Below are 16,647 nucleotides of genomic sequence, written 5' to 3' on the forward strand. Positions count from 1 at the left end.
GATACTTAGAAATCATTTATCCCACAGAGATTCTGTGATCTTTAGCATCACTAGCTATTTGAAGCTTTTTTATTCTTTGATTCTGCATTATTTCTCAGTTTAAGACAGAACTATTTCCCAATTCCACTTTAGAGGCATCCCTGCCTTGCAACCCCTCCCTTACAGGTGGTTGCAGGTTCCATGGGATTCTACAGAACTGTCAGCCCGAAGAGAGTAGGTGCTAGCAGCTATAGGGAATTTGTCCTAGAACAATTGTTTAATAAGAGGCCTTTGTAGACATATATGTTTAGTAGGACTGTTCAGTCCTTTAAAAAGGGTCCAGTGTAACCACTTTTTGAGGACTCCTTTCTCCTGGGTGCTATTGATTTTAACACAGTCCTTTCCTATCCATTACAATCATCTACTTTTTCTTGAGGAGATAAACTGACAGGGCTCAATCTTCCTGAAGTTTGCAATATTTTCCTCTAGCCAAATTTTCACTGATAAATGCCACTTCTACCTTTCTAGACAAGCTGAATTCAATTACTCACCTTATCTCTAGTCTAAGAGAAAGCACATTAATATCACCAACTTAGAGATTTAAGGGATTGAGGGACTGAACATAAATGCCAGTCTCCTGAACCACGGTTGTATAATAGAAAGGACTTGGCCTCTGTGCCAACAGACATGGTTTCATTACTAACTGTTGTGTGTGTGGACTTAAACCAATAAAACTGAATGCCATTTACTTCACCTTTAAAATAGAAACAATAATTATCTGTCCCATATTACACTGTGAAGATTAGATAGGATGTGAGTGCATGGCACAGGACTGAGGCCACACTTTGCTCCCAACAGATGTTAATGCGATACTATACACATGTAAAATTAATGAGTTTTTCATTTTTTACACTAATAAAACCTCTTAGTATAATTCAAAAATGAATTACACCCTGAAATTGATTGGAATTTAAAGCTGCATTGTCTGAGGAGACTTATTAAATCTATTAATTCATAAAATATTAATGTCACCCAATTAAGAATTACCAAAGGACAACAAGTTGAGCAGACCTGCACTTCACAGCCCTGGTGTGTTTTGTAGTTCTTTTCCTTGCTCTCTGCTGTTGCTTTCATAGCTTTTTTGGTTCCTGACTCTGTCTCCATATATCCTGAGCCTCATGCAGAACATGGCACACAGAGGTTCATGGAAAAATCACCGACTGCATGGATGCAGTGTCTGGGCTCTGAGCACAGCGGTCTGAGTAGGTGATTGGGAAGGATTTCTTGCGTTTCAGGATTCACACAGGCTTAATGAGAACAACTTTCCTCACTGCTTCTGGGAGTGTTTTTGCGTAGTTTTAGGTAGAGGGTAATATTTTAAATGCTCTTGGTTACTAGAAGCCTGATTTCCAATAAGGCATGTGTGCATGAATGTGAGGGAAGAGGGAGAGGGTGGAATTTTAACATAGTACAGAAGTTTAACACTTCCAGAATCTTCTAATAATAAAAATCTCATGGAATGATTTAGTGGTGACACACACTTTCTAAAAATGTCTTTTGACTTCTTAATTGGGAATGGAAAGTTAGATACATGTTAATTACAATGACTTGTTATCTAAATTTCTTAGCAGAATATGACCCTGATAATCTTTCTCTGGAGAATATTCTTCTTGAGATCTTATCAGCAGCGTCTTCCTTTCTTCCTGCTTTTCAGGCCATGCTTTGCTGCAGTTAGTCCTTGAGTCAGGGGTTGGGGATCCTGCCCACTGGCTTTTTAAGGCTCACGAAATCTTTCCGACTGATGGTGCCACAGTAACTACAGGCAGGACTGCAAATTCAATCAGTCTACAGCAGGCTAAATTTTAAGTTAATAATTGTGTTTGGCCTATGAATGATATAAACATCCAAGTGGCTCTTGGCAGAAAAATGGTTCCCCACCCAACCCTGCCCTGAATGCCATTTCTCCTCCTCAAGGTTTTGTCTTCGGCTCTCTATTTATTTATACATTTTCTCTCAGCAATCTCACCTGTAATGATGGATTCAAGGTCAAATATAGCTCATCTAGTGCTGATCTGTTTTTTCACTGCTCAATCCTATCTACACTTTTCTAATTGAGAGACATGTATACCATTCATTCAACTAAAGCAATAAAAAACTTGGCTATGGAGGGAAGTTGATGTTTGCTATGTTGGTGAGTGGGGGCCACACTGCATAATATATTTGTGGCTGTACTTTTTATTTTCCTGAAACTGGATGACACTTGCTAACCTGTTAACTTTCTGGTAGTCTCCTTTTGGGGGGGGAGGGAGCAATGAAAGGGAGGGGAGCTATTACATAACATTTAGATAAACAGTGTTCATCCATAAAGGCTAGCACAATCGTACAAGAGTAGGATTGTGCAACTGTACAGCAGTACAACAGTACAGCAAAAGTGCTAAGAAAAATCATCAACCTGGACTTTAAATGATTAATTTTATGGTTGCTTGAGCATACCAAATAAATAGATAGTAAAGACCAGAATCAAATTAGGTAATGGTGGAAGTCTTTCATAATTATGATGGGTATCATAAATACTATAGCCTGAAAAAAATTATAATTGTTGAATGAATAAATGAATCAAAGAAGAAACGAACAATATGAGGACAACAGGTTTTCTGTACAATGAAATATGAATGATTCTAATAAAAGGCATAATGCATTCACTGATTAGTTGCAGTAAAAATGTACAGTGTTCATAAAGAGGGTAATAACCTGTAACATATTGAGCATTCCATCATGAAAATGAATGCTTTAAATTTGTACCTATTGTTCAAATCCAAAATGACAATATCTTAAATTTGGTAAGATTATTGTTGTATTTAAATTGGCAAAGAATCTTCCCCAAGGGAAGTTTTAATGTCTAAATAACTTAGCTCTATATGTCTTCAAGATAATTAATGTAATTTTTAATACCCTACAGCAAAGAAGAGCATGTGAGGAAGGCAGTAACTCCCTCATGGCATCATAGTTGGTCATTAACTTTCAGTAAACCAGAACTAAAAACTAACTGATAAGTCACCCTACCTGTAAATAATGAAAGACAGATTAAAAATTCATTCTGACCACCTTAATGAATCAGAATCTGGAAACATAGTGACGGCACTTCAATGAGCCACGTTCAATGTGGATGAGATGGGTGTTAACACGGACTGGAAGATGGGTTGAAGGGGGTGGAACACAATGTTGGACACTTCTGTACTTCATTTCTAGATCCTATGAAGCACCTACACTAAATTTTTTTCTTAAATATAGTCATTCATAAGGAACCTATACACATAATAGACTTTGGCATGTTTCATGATTCTATGTAAGTTAACTTCAGTGGGCTTTAAAACGATCAGATATTAAGAAGCAAAAATATCCTCAGCTTCCAAGGCAGAGACTCAGAACTTGCTGTGAAGAAACAAATTACATTTTCATCTTAAAGAGACACTCACGGCTTATTGTTTATTAAGCAGTATTGCCCAGATAAATGTTTACACAATAAATGACCAATTCCAGGAGATCTAGCTAAATATCTTCGAGAGTTACAAGAGTCTATAAATAAAATTATAGTAGGAATACCTAATAAAAATTTTGCAAGCTTGATCACAAAACCAAACACTTTGAAAGAGTACATTGTTTCCTATAATAAGTAAACAGGTGCTTATCTCTAAGTAAGTAATTGTCGAATGGGGTCTGATCCTTTTTTAAAAGGGCTGAGGGCACTGAATGACCACTGGGCCCTTTTCCTAAATCACAAACTCTGAGACAGACACACAACTGTCTGTGTTTGACAAACATATCTTCTAGATCTGGTGTTTTAAGATCTGAGAATTTCAGCTAGATAATTAGGATGAAAATTTCAAGTCTTTGAATTTCCTCAACGGTGATGGTGTTGTATGAAACAATTATTAAGAGCTTTGGGAACATCATCATGGTTAGTAATTATAGCCTGTTCTATTTCTATTGCAATATCTATGTTCATAGCATATCTTATTAGATCACCTAGTTAGTTCTTGTTTAGCTTTTTTAAACAAACCAGCCCACAATTAATTAGGCTGACAATATGGTAAGATCATAAGATGTTAGGGACTGAACTTAAGGTTCTCTTGTGTCAGATGAGAAAAATTAGAACCACGAACTCTTGTATAAACACATGTGAGCATTACATTTAGAAATAGATAACCAAGGATGTAATAATTTGGTTAATTTGCTAAGAAATTAAAAGGGCTTATATTATTAACATCTGCAAAAATATAGCTAGAAAATATACAACATTGAGTTGGGGAGGAGTTGCACTTGATTGTAGGGCAACATAAAAATTATATATTTTACATCATTCATTTTATTTTAGATTTCCACGATGCATGCTCTTGTACATAGCAATACTTCGAAATGTAGTAAGTTTTCAAATTATGATTGCTTTCTTAAATCCTATATACACTTCCTGATAAAAAATAAAAAAGCCCTCAGTGACAAGTGCTGCTGTGCACAGTAACAGATGAAAATATCTCCTGCAGGATTCTCTTACAAGTTGCAAGTGCCTTGCTTCAAGCAAAAGCTTAAGAAAAGTGAGAGGCAGGGGACGATTCTTCTGATACTTGGTGAGGTGAAGTCCTGTGCAGTAAGAATGTACTAGTGTGGAAGCTGAGGACCTCCTGCTGCAGCTTTGCAGAACAGTAGCTGCCCCATCGCCCTGCCGCTCCACTGTCAAACTGTTCCCTCCAGGTTGCCTCAGGGCTGTGGGAGCCCAGATGATTCTGATGATGGCATTGCTTAAGTAACATTTAATCAGGCTCCATGATGATAACTGTTAGAAACGCACCAACCCTCGCTGAGCTACTTCACGTGGGCATTTTACATTAGGTTGAATGCTCTTAGCAGTTAATACATACGTAAATATCAGGTGTGTCAAAGATGAGCCTCTGCTTTTTCTAATATTCATGCTACAGAGTGCAGAATTTAATCAAACAGAAGATATGGTAAGTAAATTCTGCTCTGAATGAAATGCTTCCGAAAAGATGGATGGGATTCGCTCACATACTAACATTAAAAAATACATTTAGGGTTCAGTGTGGTAGCCTAGTGGCTAAAATCCTCTTTTTGTATGCGCTGGGATCCCATAGGGGCACCAGTTGGTATCCTAGCCATTCCACTCCCCTTCCAGCTCCCTGCTTATGGCCTGAAAAAGCTGACTAGGATGGCCCAAGGCCTTGGGACCCTGCACTCGCACGGGAGACCTGGAAGAGGCTCCTGGCTCCTGGCTTTGGATCAGCTTAGCTCCAACCATTGTAGCCATTTGGGGAGGGAATTAGCAGATGGAAGATCTTTCTCTCTGTATCTCCTTCTCTCTGTAAATATGCCTTTCCAATAAAAATATATAAGTCATACAAATAAATAAATAAAAATAAATTGTTACCATGCCAAAACTTTCAGAAAAAAAGCACTAGCATCAAATAAATGTCAACAACTGGAGAAAAGTAAGAACATATTATTCAACAAAATCATTTCCCTAGATGGTGAAAATAGCAACCTATTTATCAGAATGGAAAATTATAATAAAATCTTAATTTATTCAGACTCATCAAGTAAATTGTTCTTCTTGAAATAACGTTCTGTGTATTTGTTACCAGTTTTCTACAGTAGCCTTTAAGCAGCTAAGCAAAACCTGTGGCAAAGAAGCGTAACATGCAGGAAATCAAACTGGATGGGATAAAATCTCTGGTTCACACAACTGCTCCAAGAGGAAGCAGTGTATTTTTTTTTTAATGTTAGAACTCAAAGTAATTTTTCTCCCTTTCAAAGTAAGATGCTAGGTTTTCTCCTGCCAAAAGCGTATCATTTTACATTTCATTTATGCAGGGCTCTTTATGCAAATGAATCAAAGTGATTCAATATATCAATATTAAACAGAGCAGCCCAGCTTGTCTTTTTCTCTCAATTTGAGAAGAAACTGTTTAGTTTATGATATGCACTATTTTCAGAATTAATTAAATGAGAAAACGGAAAAAAAACCTAAAGTAGACAGCACCTTACTTTCTGTTTTCACTTTGTTTAGTCATATAGTGCTTATTAGAAACGAGCATATGGTTGAGGCCAGGGCTTCTGTGGCAAAACCAAGCATATTAGATTTGCTTTCCCATCAGACCAAGAAAATAATCTCTTATATGCATGCTCCCTGCCTGACAATCCAAAGAAATCTGGGATCTCGCAAAAGCTGACCTAATCTAAGCCTGGGATTGGATACAGAAAACACCAATTGAACCTACATCACATCAAGAGCTTAATGTAGATAATTTAACAGGTCAAATTCAACACTGTATCGGCTATGACTCATGAATCTAATTTCACTATTAGAAAAACTTAATTGGAATCCTCTTGCTTTCATATTGACAGCAGGCTTTCCAAGTTTTTTTAAAAAATGAAAAGCAAGGTAAATCAAAATGAATTACCAGTGAGTACCCATCCTGAATGAACTCTTTAATATATGGTGGAAAAATGTATATAAAATCTGGAGCTAAGCTGACAAGATTACATCAAAGGTAGCAATAGGCAACAATTATTGTCATGAATGTTATGTTAGTAATGACAAGAGGAATGTCTAACTTCAAGGCATATTATAAAAGCTGTAATTCAAAGTTTTCTGAATTGCATAATTGCACCACAACCCAGAATAAGGTGGCCATACCTCTGCAAACTGAAACAAAGCTGATGTTTGACACTGTTTTGTAGCAGCATCAGGATGGGATGTATTTGAAGATATCTGAAAGGAAACAAAATAATTTTTAATATACAAGGAAATTTTCCCCGTATCAGACTATGAGAGTCTGCCATATGTTTTCACTGTAGACACTGATAAAGACATGAGTCATCAACCTCAATCTTTTAGAGTAGCACTGAAATGATAAAGAAAGACAGATGCCATGTATAAAAATGGATGACTGGCTGGAACAAAAAGGCAGAGCTGGGCTTGTTTGCTCTGTCCTCTGAGTATCAGGGATGTATCAAACCACAGTAAGAGAGATCTGCTGACATGAATTTCCTTATTTCAATGATTTCTTTTTTTAAATTGAATGCCAGAGGCTGCATGTCAAGCCAGTTACTCTCTCCCCTATACCACTCTGCTCAAGCTCTTTACTACTTAGAAACAGCTGGGAAACACTGAGAGAAGCACATGGATGTAGGTCAGCATATCTGAGGCTGAATCTGAGCCGTGCCACTTACTAGCTACAGCAACTTGGACATCAGCTATACTTTCTGAGATGTACTTTTTCCAACTTTAAATTGATGATAATCCTCATTATTAAGGATTATGGGTCCAGCACAGTTGCTCAACTGGCTAATCCTCTGCCTTGTACGTGCCGGGATACCATACAGGACTGATTCATGTCCCAGCTGTTCCACTTCCCATCTAGCTCTCCTGCTTATGGCCTGGGAAAGTAGCAGACAGCCAAAACCATGGGATCCTGCACCCACGTGGGAGAACTGGAAGAAGCTCCTGGCTCCTGGCTTCGGATGAGTTCAGCTCTGGCTGCTGCGTCCATGTGGAAAGTGAATCAGCAGATAGAAGACCTTTCTATAAATCTATCTTTCCAACAGAAATTAGTAGAAATAAATATTTTAAAAAACAAAAACAATTTTCTTTTTAAATATTACATGCCCCACTTAATAAAAACACAAACACAATTCAGTGTCTGACAACTGGATAGAAGATTTAGCCATTCACAACATTCGACCAAATTAGGGGCGGGGGATTGTTTCCAGGTTGATAGTGGTGGTGGTCTCATTCAAACTTTTCTCCCTGGGTTATGTGCAAATACTTTACAAGGATGTTTTAAGAGTATGGTTGGCTTTTAATTTTGGTGCCAAAGGAAACAAAGTGTCCATGCAGCTACAAAACAAGGTGACAATGAGGTACAACAGACAAAAGCCTGAGTATCATAACTTTAGCTCACTCCTAGAGTTTTACAAGTTTTTTTTCAAATCATGTGGTCATCAACTCCATCAAAGGGTATGTACTACATAACTGATGCACCTAAGCCATGACTCTTCAATAATAGAAATCACTTTTCCATCTGAACTATAGTAAGTTGGTTAGAAAAGTCATGAAGCCTTGTGATACTGTTCCAAACTGATGTCGAGGGAGGAAAAGAGTAGGGAGAACGAACAACTTCTTCATTGCCAAAAGCATTAGGAATTTTTGAAATTCTGATTTATCCTTTTGAATAAATATTTTTAGAGTGAGCTAACAATGAGTAGAAAAAGATTGGGCCTAGTGTGATGGTTCAATTGGCTAATCTTCTGTCTTGCAAACGCCAGGATTCCTTAGAGGTACTGGCCGCTCTGCTTCCCATCCAACTTCCTGCTTGTGGCCTGGGAAAGCAGCACAGAATGGTACAAAGCCCTGGGACTCTGCACCCAAGAAGGAGATCCAGTAGAAGCTCCTGGCTCCTGGCTTTGGTTTCGCTTAGCTCCAGCTGTTGCAGCTATTTGGGAAAGTGAACCAGTAGATGAAAATGTTTCTGTCTCCCCACTAAAATAGTGAATAAGTATTAAAAAGAAACACACAAACAAACAAAAACAGAACCTATTTAACAAACAATATAAAAACAGCCAATAGTAAATGGATAAAATGCAACCAAGTGTTCTAAAGAAATTCAAATAACATCAGACCAGCAAGCACAAGTGTGACAGGCTGCAAAAATGAAACTACAATTATTTTCCCAAAATCTTGAACATTTCCAATTCAGTAGATCTCAATTCTGATATTACCTTTCATTCCTACCAACCTTCTATAACATTTAAAGAAAATAAACCATATATGAAAGACAAAATTATTTTATTTATTTATTATTCAAAAGGAAGACAGAGGAAAAAAGAGAAAGAAAAGAGATAATCTTAGATCTGCCAGTTTAATACTTGCAGGAGCCGGAGCTAGGGCTGGACCAAAAGTCAATAATCAGGAACTCTACCCAGGGCTCCTACATGGCTGGCAGGAACCCAAGTATGTGCACCATCCTCCACTGCTCGCCAGGTGCATAGCAGGAAAGTAAGTCAGAAGTAGAGACCAGACTCAATCATAGGCACTTCCTTAAGGGACTCAGACATGCCAAGAGGTGGCTTAAACCACTGCACCACATTAACCAATATGCCCAAATTTCTTCAAAAATAAAAGGAAATACTGGATAAAATGGAACCTGTGATACATTATTCTATGCTCATTTTCCCTAAGAGGATTTTGAAAGTTTTAAACAAATACATACTCTTAAAATTAATCACAGAATAAATGAAGATTTCAACTAATAACAGCAGAAATTCCTGGAGAAATATTACATTCAGGGCCTTTTACCTAAAATCAATCTATCAATCTATCGATCTATCGATCTATCTATCATGATGATCTCTTTGGAATTTCAGAAATTCTGGAAAGGCCATAAAATGTACATGTGCTATATTACCAAAGTTTCATGTAAAATGTTAGAAGCTTTATCACATGTTTAGGGGCTGTGGCATCAGTGGTGAGGTTTCAGTGTACTGATATTTGCTATGCTGGAACAATAAATTTCTATAAACAGATACTGCTGATCCTTATTTAAGAACTCAGGAGTTTCAAAATTATCTTTTCCAAAATTTCCCTGTGTCCATGTTCATATGGATTGAGTAGTCTTTCTTAGTGATTTTAAGTACTATTTTCAGTACAAATTTAAGAGCAATTATAATTTCCTCAGTGACAAATACGAGTTGTGATATATTACCTCAGCAAACTGAAACAACGGTGACTTGTGCCGCAATTCAGGGGACTCTGAAACATCAGCCCTGCCAGTCCCAGAGGATATCTGAAACAAGGAAAGATGTCACGAGGCATCAGAACAGCCTTTGCTGACAAGAGAAAAGACAAATGACACTAAAATGTCGCTATCTTTGGGAAGGAATGGTTGTATTTCTCTTTGAAGTCAACTCAAATTGTGGCAAAAGAAAAAAACAGCTATTTTGCAAGGTTTGGAAGAGATGGACAGCACACACGGTGTAGAGAGGTTAATATTCGCCTAAGACACAGTCACACACGGATTTCCGTTTAAAGAACTGGCTCTCTGCATTTCTTTCACCTTTTGTGCTTCCTCAGTATTTCATGCTGCCTGACTTCCTGAGAAAGTAAGTGAGAGCTGATGATGTAAATCTCTTGGGAGAACAAAGCTGAAGTCAAATTCTTGTTTTCTAGGGTTTTCAGGAGTTCATACACAAGCCTCCATCTTAGGTTAGTTAGTATTTCCTTCACATTTTCTTTGGCAATGCTCTATTATTTTTTTTTTCTATCTTCACTGTTGACAATAGGTATGGAAACACTCCTTTCAAAAATATTTTATCCATCAAGTTTGGGTATACATTCCTCTTTCACTGCATCCACTTCTGCATTTAGGTTGACATCATTTAGGTAGCTAACTAAATCAGGTCACAGCAGTCACAGAATACTGGAGAGATAAGGAGTACACTGTTCCTCTAATACAATCGTTTTCTTTTTAAGACAAAGTCCATCCACCACTGGTTCACAGATGGGTATCTGCAATGGTCAGCTAGGCTAGGCTGAAGCCGGGAGGCAGGAGCTTCAGCCCCATCTCCCAAGTGGGTGGCAGAAGCGCAAACACTTCAGTCATCTTCCATTGCTAAGACCATCTTCCATTGCTTTCCCAGGCACATTAATAAGGAACTGGATTGAAAGTGGAACAGCAGGGACATGGACTAGCACCCATATCGGAAGCAGGTGGTAATTTGGAGATTGAAACCAGAAAAGTAAATGGCACTTCCCCTCCCCAATATGCCATAACCTCCTTCTTCTTTATGTAGCACTCATCAGCACAGTATTTGTTTATTGTACATCTTTACTCCTAGAAAGTTTGCTCAATGCATTATCCCCAACACTGCCTGGATACTATGTAGATACTCAACAATATTTGTAGAATTAGCTAATCTAAATTAAGGTCTTCCAAATCTTACACCAGTGTGTTCCCTCCCTTACTTTCCTGAAAGTTATGGAATCTAGAGCAAGATGTTACCTTTCCTTTAAGGGAAAGTAGTTTTAAACACTTGTTTTTTGACTATGAAATAATACAAGTTTACCTTTAAAAATCTGGAAAAAGAAACAACAAGAATGAATGTTTAATTTAGCAGCTGAGATGCTGCTTCAGATCAACTGGAGACCAAGCCCATACTGGAGTGCCTAAATTCAAGTGTCATTAGAGTTTTCAACTTCAGTTTCTTGGTAATGCAGCAGTTGGTAATCGTGTACTTGAGCTCTGAGCCTCTGTTTTGGCTGAGCTGTCTGTCTCAGCCCAGGCTTTTGTCGACACTTGGGGAGTGAACCAGTGCATGGGAATGCTCTCCTTTCAATCAAAAATAAGTTACAAATGCTGTTTTAATTGGATGAAAGCAAAATTCAGAATGAGTCTTTGAAATGTTCATGGGAAAGGAGAATTAAAAGGTAAATTTATATTGGTGCAAATATTTTTGAAAAATTTTTCAGTGAAAAAATAGGATGCTGTATTATGGTTACAGAATGTTATTTTAAATGTAACAGTGCTTCTGTGTCATTAAATATTTTCCAGTGTAATTTTAAAAGCTGTATGTAATTATTACTGATGGTTAAATCCCAAGGAAAGAGTTGCCAGTCACCCAGATGCTGCTGCTCTAGAGTTCTCACAGAGCTCTTTATTTTACTTTGGAGGCATGTTTTTAACAGTGTCAAAGGCCATGGGACAGAAGTAAGGATATGAAAATTTAATTGTAACCTCTAGATTTCAGAGAGTACTGGCCACATTCTCCCAGTAGTAAGCCTCACTGAGAAGGTGCAGAATCTTTAATTTGGAACCCGTGCTTTGGCTGCCAAGCCAGCTTTCCTATTATTGTCCCTAACTCGTTAAAAAGTCAACACTTTCTTGGCTTATGAACAGATCTTTCCTGGCTCCTAGATATTTAAGAAAATAATAGAAATGGGCACTGTGATGTGGCAGATTAACCCACCACTTGTGATGCTGGCATCCCATATGGCTGCTCTACTTTCAATTCAGCTTTCTGCTAACGCACCTGGAAAAGCAGTAGAAAATGGTTCAGGTACTTAGACCCCTGAACCCATGTTGAATATCCAGAAGAAGCTCCAGTTTTCAGGCTGCAGCGTGGCCCAGCTTCAACTGTTGTGGCCATTTGGGGAGTAAAAGAACATATAAAAGATCTTTCTCTCTCATCCTCTCTAATTCTGCGTTTCAAATAAATAAGTAGATCTTTAAACAATTTTGATTTAAAATCCAGTTTAAAACTGTTTTTATAAAACTTTAATAGAATAGTATAGAAGACAGAAAATTTTTCAAGATCATTGGAATGAAATACATTACCAATTTCGATAGCTACACTTCATGAAGTCTATCTAGCTTATATTCTTATTTCAGATCCATAATTTATAAGAAACAGTTACTGTTTATGAAGAGGTAAGTTACTCAAAAGCTTGGAATTCACATTAACTCTAAAAAGAAAATTTAACTTTCTAAGTGTGATTTACAGATTATTTGGTGACAACAACAAGCTTAAATGATAAATGATAAACTTCGGAAGTTTCTAGGATGATCACAAATAAACCTTCCCATTTGAGTGCAGATTCAGAAGTATATAATTAGTTAAGGCCATCTCTAATCCTGCATATGTTATGTGCACTATACTATGCAATCAAAGAAATCTAGGCACGTGTGTTCACCATGAACTTGACACACACAGCGGATGCATAATGATTATTCACTGACTGACCTGATTTTCTGTGAGTATGCGAATAAGAACTGCCAATAACTCAACTAGGAAGTGCAGCAAAGGCTGTCCAATGGCTAAAGCAATAATAGAATGTATTTACTCTGGTAGGCCATGACCTCTCTCAATATACAGTTAGTTTTAATTAAAAACACTGTGGGGCCCAGCGTGATAGCATAGCGGTTAAAGTCCTCACCTCGAATGCACTGGGATCCCATATGGGCGCCAGTTCTAATCCCAGCGGCTCTACTTCCTATCCAGCTCCCTGCTTGTGGCCTGGGAAAGCAGTCGAGGATGGCCCAAAGCTTTGGGACCCTGCACCCATATGGGAGAGCTGGAAGATTAGCTCAGCTCCAGCCATTGCTTTCTCTCTGTCTCTCCTCTGTATATCTGCCTTTCCAATAAAAATAAATGAATCTTTAAAAAAAAGTAAATAAAAATAAAAACACTGTGGATCTGACAAACATCTTCAGTGTAGTGTAACAGAAACTAAAAAAAAAAAAGAACCGGAAGAACCAGGTGTGCTATGCCATTACCTGACTTATTTCCTTGGTTCTGTAATGCCCAGAGGACTAGAAGTAGCCAATCAGGAGGGGCAAGAGTGGTAACAAGCAAAAGGAAGATTGTGAAAGTTAGAAACAATGCCTGCAGCAGGTTGAAATTGTGAAAGAATACAGAAAAAAAATGTAAAGGACAGATGCATATATTTCATAAAGCACTGGGTCTATGCAAAATACATTACAAGTAGCACCAAAAAACACAAGGTTTCTCCTAAAGGCCTCTATTCATCAGAGTAATTAATGTTCATAGCTTTGATTGCAAGTTGGCAAGAATAAGTAAAAATAAAGCAAATTCTTTGTTAAGAAGACAAAAATTGGGGCCTGATGCAATGGCTCAGTGGTTAAATCCCCACTTTGCAAGCATTGGGATCCTATATAGGCACTGGTTTGTGCCCCAGCCAGCTCCCTGCCTGTGGCCTGGAAAAGCAGTAAATGATGTCCCAAGGCCTTGGGACCAGGCACACCCATGTGAGAGATCCAGAAGATGTCTGGATGGCTCCTTGCTTTGGATCAGCTCAGCTCTGGCTCAGCTCTGGCCATTGTGGCCACCCAGGAAATGAACCAATAAACTAAAGATCTTACTGTTTCTCTTCTCTGTAAATCTGTCCTTCCGTTAAAATTAATAAATATTTTCTTAAAAAGACAAAAATGGTTGTGATATAAGTTATGTATATATATGTGTGTATATATATATTTCTAGGCATAAATCTCAAAATATAAGAATGGTTCAATGCCATGGCACATATCTATATATACACATATAGACACACACAGTCACACGCATATATATGTGATAAACCACACAGTAAAAGTAGATATATTGGTGTAAACACTGATAAACATACATGGCTTGAAAGAAACCTAGAATTCTATTCATATGAAAGAGGATATTTCCTATAAAAGGCTAACTGAATAATGCCATTTGTCATAGAGTCCCCAACTTTCTGAAATGTTTAAAATATGATTATGTTTAAAATATGACTGTTTAAAATATGGGACTGGGGGGAGGGTTAGGGAAGGGGTAGGGGGAATCCAGTGCCTGGAAAATGGTGTCACATAATGCAGTGTAATAAAAAAAAATATGGGACTATACTATGTCACCTTGCTGGTTTTATTTTGAAAACTTTAAACCACTTTTATTGGATGGGGTATGCTCTTTTGGATAAGTACCACTTCCTCAACATTCATTCTTATTGCTAGGGTCAGTTTATTTTCTAAATATAATGGGACATAAAGAATCAAAGACATCTGTTTACTTATTTGGAGGAAAAAGACACCTATGAAGTAGTGGTTGAATAAAAGCAGAAAAATCAAAGAAGCTGTTTCTAGAAACAGACTGAATTAATCTGTAGAGCCACTAGGTGTTGCTCTACACCCAAAAAAAGAAAACAGCTAAAGGTTTTTTTTTTTCCCTTAATCATGTGGTCTACTTCCCTTATGTTCAACATTTCCTTCAATTTAGCTATGATTCTCAATATCCACAGAAGGGGAAAGACTATTACAATTAAGAATTATAACAAAGCAGTATTTTTTTCCACACGAGTAATTCAGATGGTCAGAATTATAGACATGATCCAATCACTTAAGATAGGAAACAAGATTGAGGCAGTTATGCACTTTAAGTGGCTTGGAAAGTAAGTAGTATTAGGAACCCATCCCTACTTTGCAAGGCACAAGACCATTGTCACCTTGTGTTGACACTGTGCTGAACACAACGGTCAACAAGAAAGGTGCATGCATATTGTAGCTAAGCCAGAGATTCCTATCCTTGTTAATCCAAATATTCAAAAGACTACCTACTCATTCAACAGTTACTCAGTGAGCATTTAATATGTGCCAGCACAGCAGAGTGCTGCTTTCCAGAAGCTTATACATCACTTGTGTCAAGGATATGCTTGGAAATAAAACGATGACCAAGGGAATGCACCAAACCCTTAAGCTGTTTGCACTAGAAGTGTTACACATAAGAATGTTCAGTGCACAAAGGTGGGATGTGAGAGGCCCAGACCCTCTGGAGAACACAGAAGTGCCTTTATTTTGTCAACAGAAGGCAATAAGGTAATGTCTGAGATAGGCGTACAAGGAAGACCAGCTCTTATTAGAAGTGTGAAAATGATGTAGCTGGAGGGTAAGGAGAGAAGCAAGTAAGTACCATATGTGTTTGAGAAGCAGTGATTAACTCAAAATGTGGGGGAAACGTAAGATGATGTGAGTGCAGTGGGAGATGAACTGAATGGAGAGAAGTCTGAATCCTATGATGAGAGGTTTGCAAATTAGGCTGGAGAAAATGGGGAGCCAGCCACGGCTTTTAATCAGAGGAAGAGCATGATGAGAGATGCACAGTGAGGTAATTCTGTCAGCTGAGTGCAGGATGACCTTGGCTGAGGAATGAACGGAGGCAGAAGGTCAATGAAGAGGTTAAGAAAATAAACCAACTGATATGTGAGACCCCAATTAAAATCAGGATTGCTGTATGCCAGTCATCAGTAATTGTCTGGAAGGATGCTAGGGTGGTAGAAGAAGGGTCAGACTGGTGCCAGTGTTTCCAAGGTAATTTAAATTTGTTCACTGAAAGCTGGAATCTGAAAGAAGGCAGGCAGCATGGCTGCGGACAGAAAAGATCTTCTGGGAGAAGAGGAGTGTGAGGACACAGCATTTTTATGGAAAAGCTATGGCAGCAATGACTTCCAAAGTGTGGCACTGAGCTACCTGGGGAATACAACCACATGACATGGCAGAGCCGAGTGGTCCCTATGTTGGAGTATATGCCCACTCACCGTGGCGAAGGGAAGAAAGACATGGTGTTACTCTGGGTATCAGTGCTGACCTCACTCCATGACCAAGGTTCTCCTCTTGGTTTTTGTTAGTTTGTTTTTAAAAAAGATTTATTTTTATTGGAAAGGCAGATATATACAGAAAGGATTAGAGACAGAGAAGATGACGTTCCATCCACTGATTCACTCCCCAAATGGCCATAATGGCCAGAGCTCGCCAAACTGAAGCCAGGAGTCCAGAGCCTCTTCCGGGTCTCCCACAGAGGTGCAGGCTCCCAAGGCCTTGGGCTGTCCCCAACTGCTTTCCCAGGCCAACTCTGCTGGATGGGAAGCAGAGTTGCCGGGGTTAGAACCGGTGTCCATATGGGATCCCGGTGCATTCAAGGTGAGGACTTTAGTCACTAGGTTGCCATGCCAGGCCCAAGGTTCTCCTTTTGCTACAATCTATGTGGTAGATCACTACTGCTCATCCTGGTTCAGAAGAAACTCCAGGTTAGTTCTACAAACAACCACAATAGCAAATGGAA

General features: G+C 38.3%; 1 protein-coding gene across 2 annotated transcripts in view; it reads right to left on the minus strand.

The window, feature by feature from the left end:
* BBX (BBX high mobility group box domain containing) overlaps positions 1-16,647 on the minus strand; it is a 275,103-nt gene that overhangs the window by 63,091 nt on the left and 195,365 nt on the right. For both annotated transcript variants that reach the window (XM_040980525.1, XM_040980524.1), the window contains 2 exons: positions 9,756-9,836; positions 6,689-6,763 (listed from right to left, as the gene is read on the minus strand). In XM_040980525.1, coding sequence (XP_040836459.1) covers positions 6,689-6,763; positions 9,756-9,836 — 156 coding nt within the window. The remainder of the gene's footprint in view (positions 1-6,688; positions 6,764-9,755; positions 9,837-16,647) is intronic.

The sequence above is a fragment of the Ochotona curzoniae genome, unplaced genomic scaffold (genome assembly GCF_017591425.1).
Source record: "Ochotona curzoniae isolate NIBS_2020 unplaced genomic scaffold, NIBS_Ocur_1.0 contig_3498, whole genome shotgun sequence".
Lineage (NCBI taxonomy): Eukaryota > Metazoa > Chordata > Mammalia > Lagomorpha > Ochotonidae > Ochotona > Ochotona curzoniae.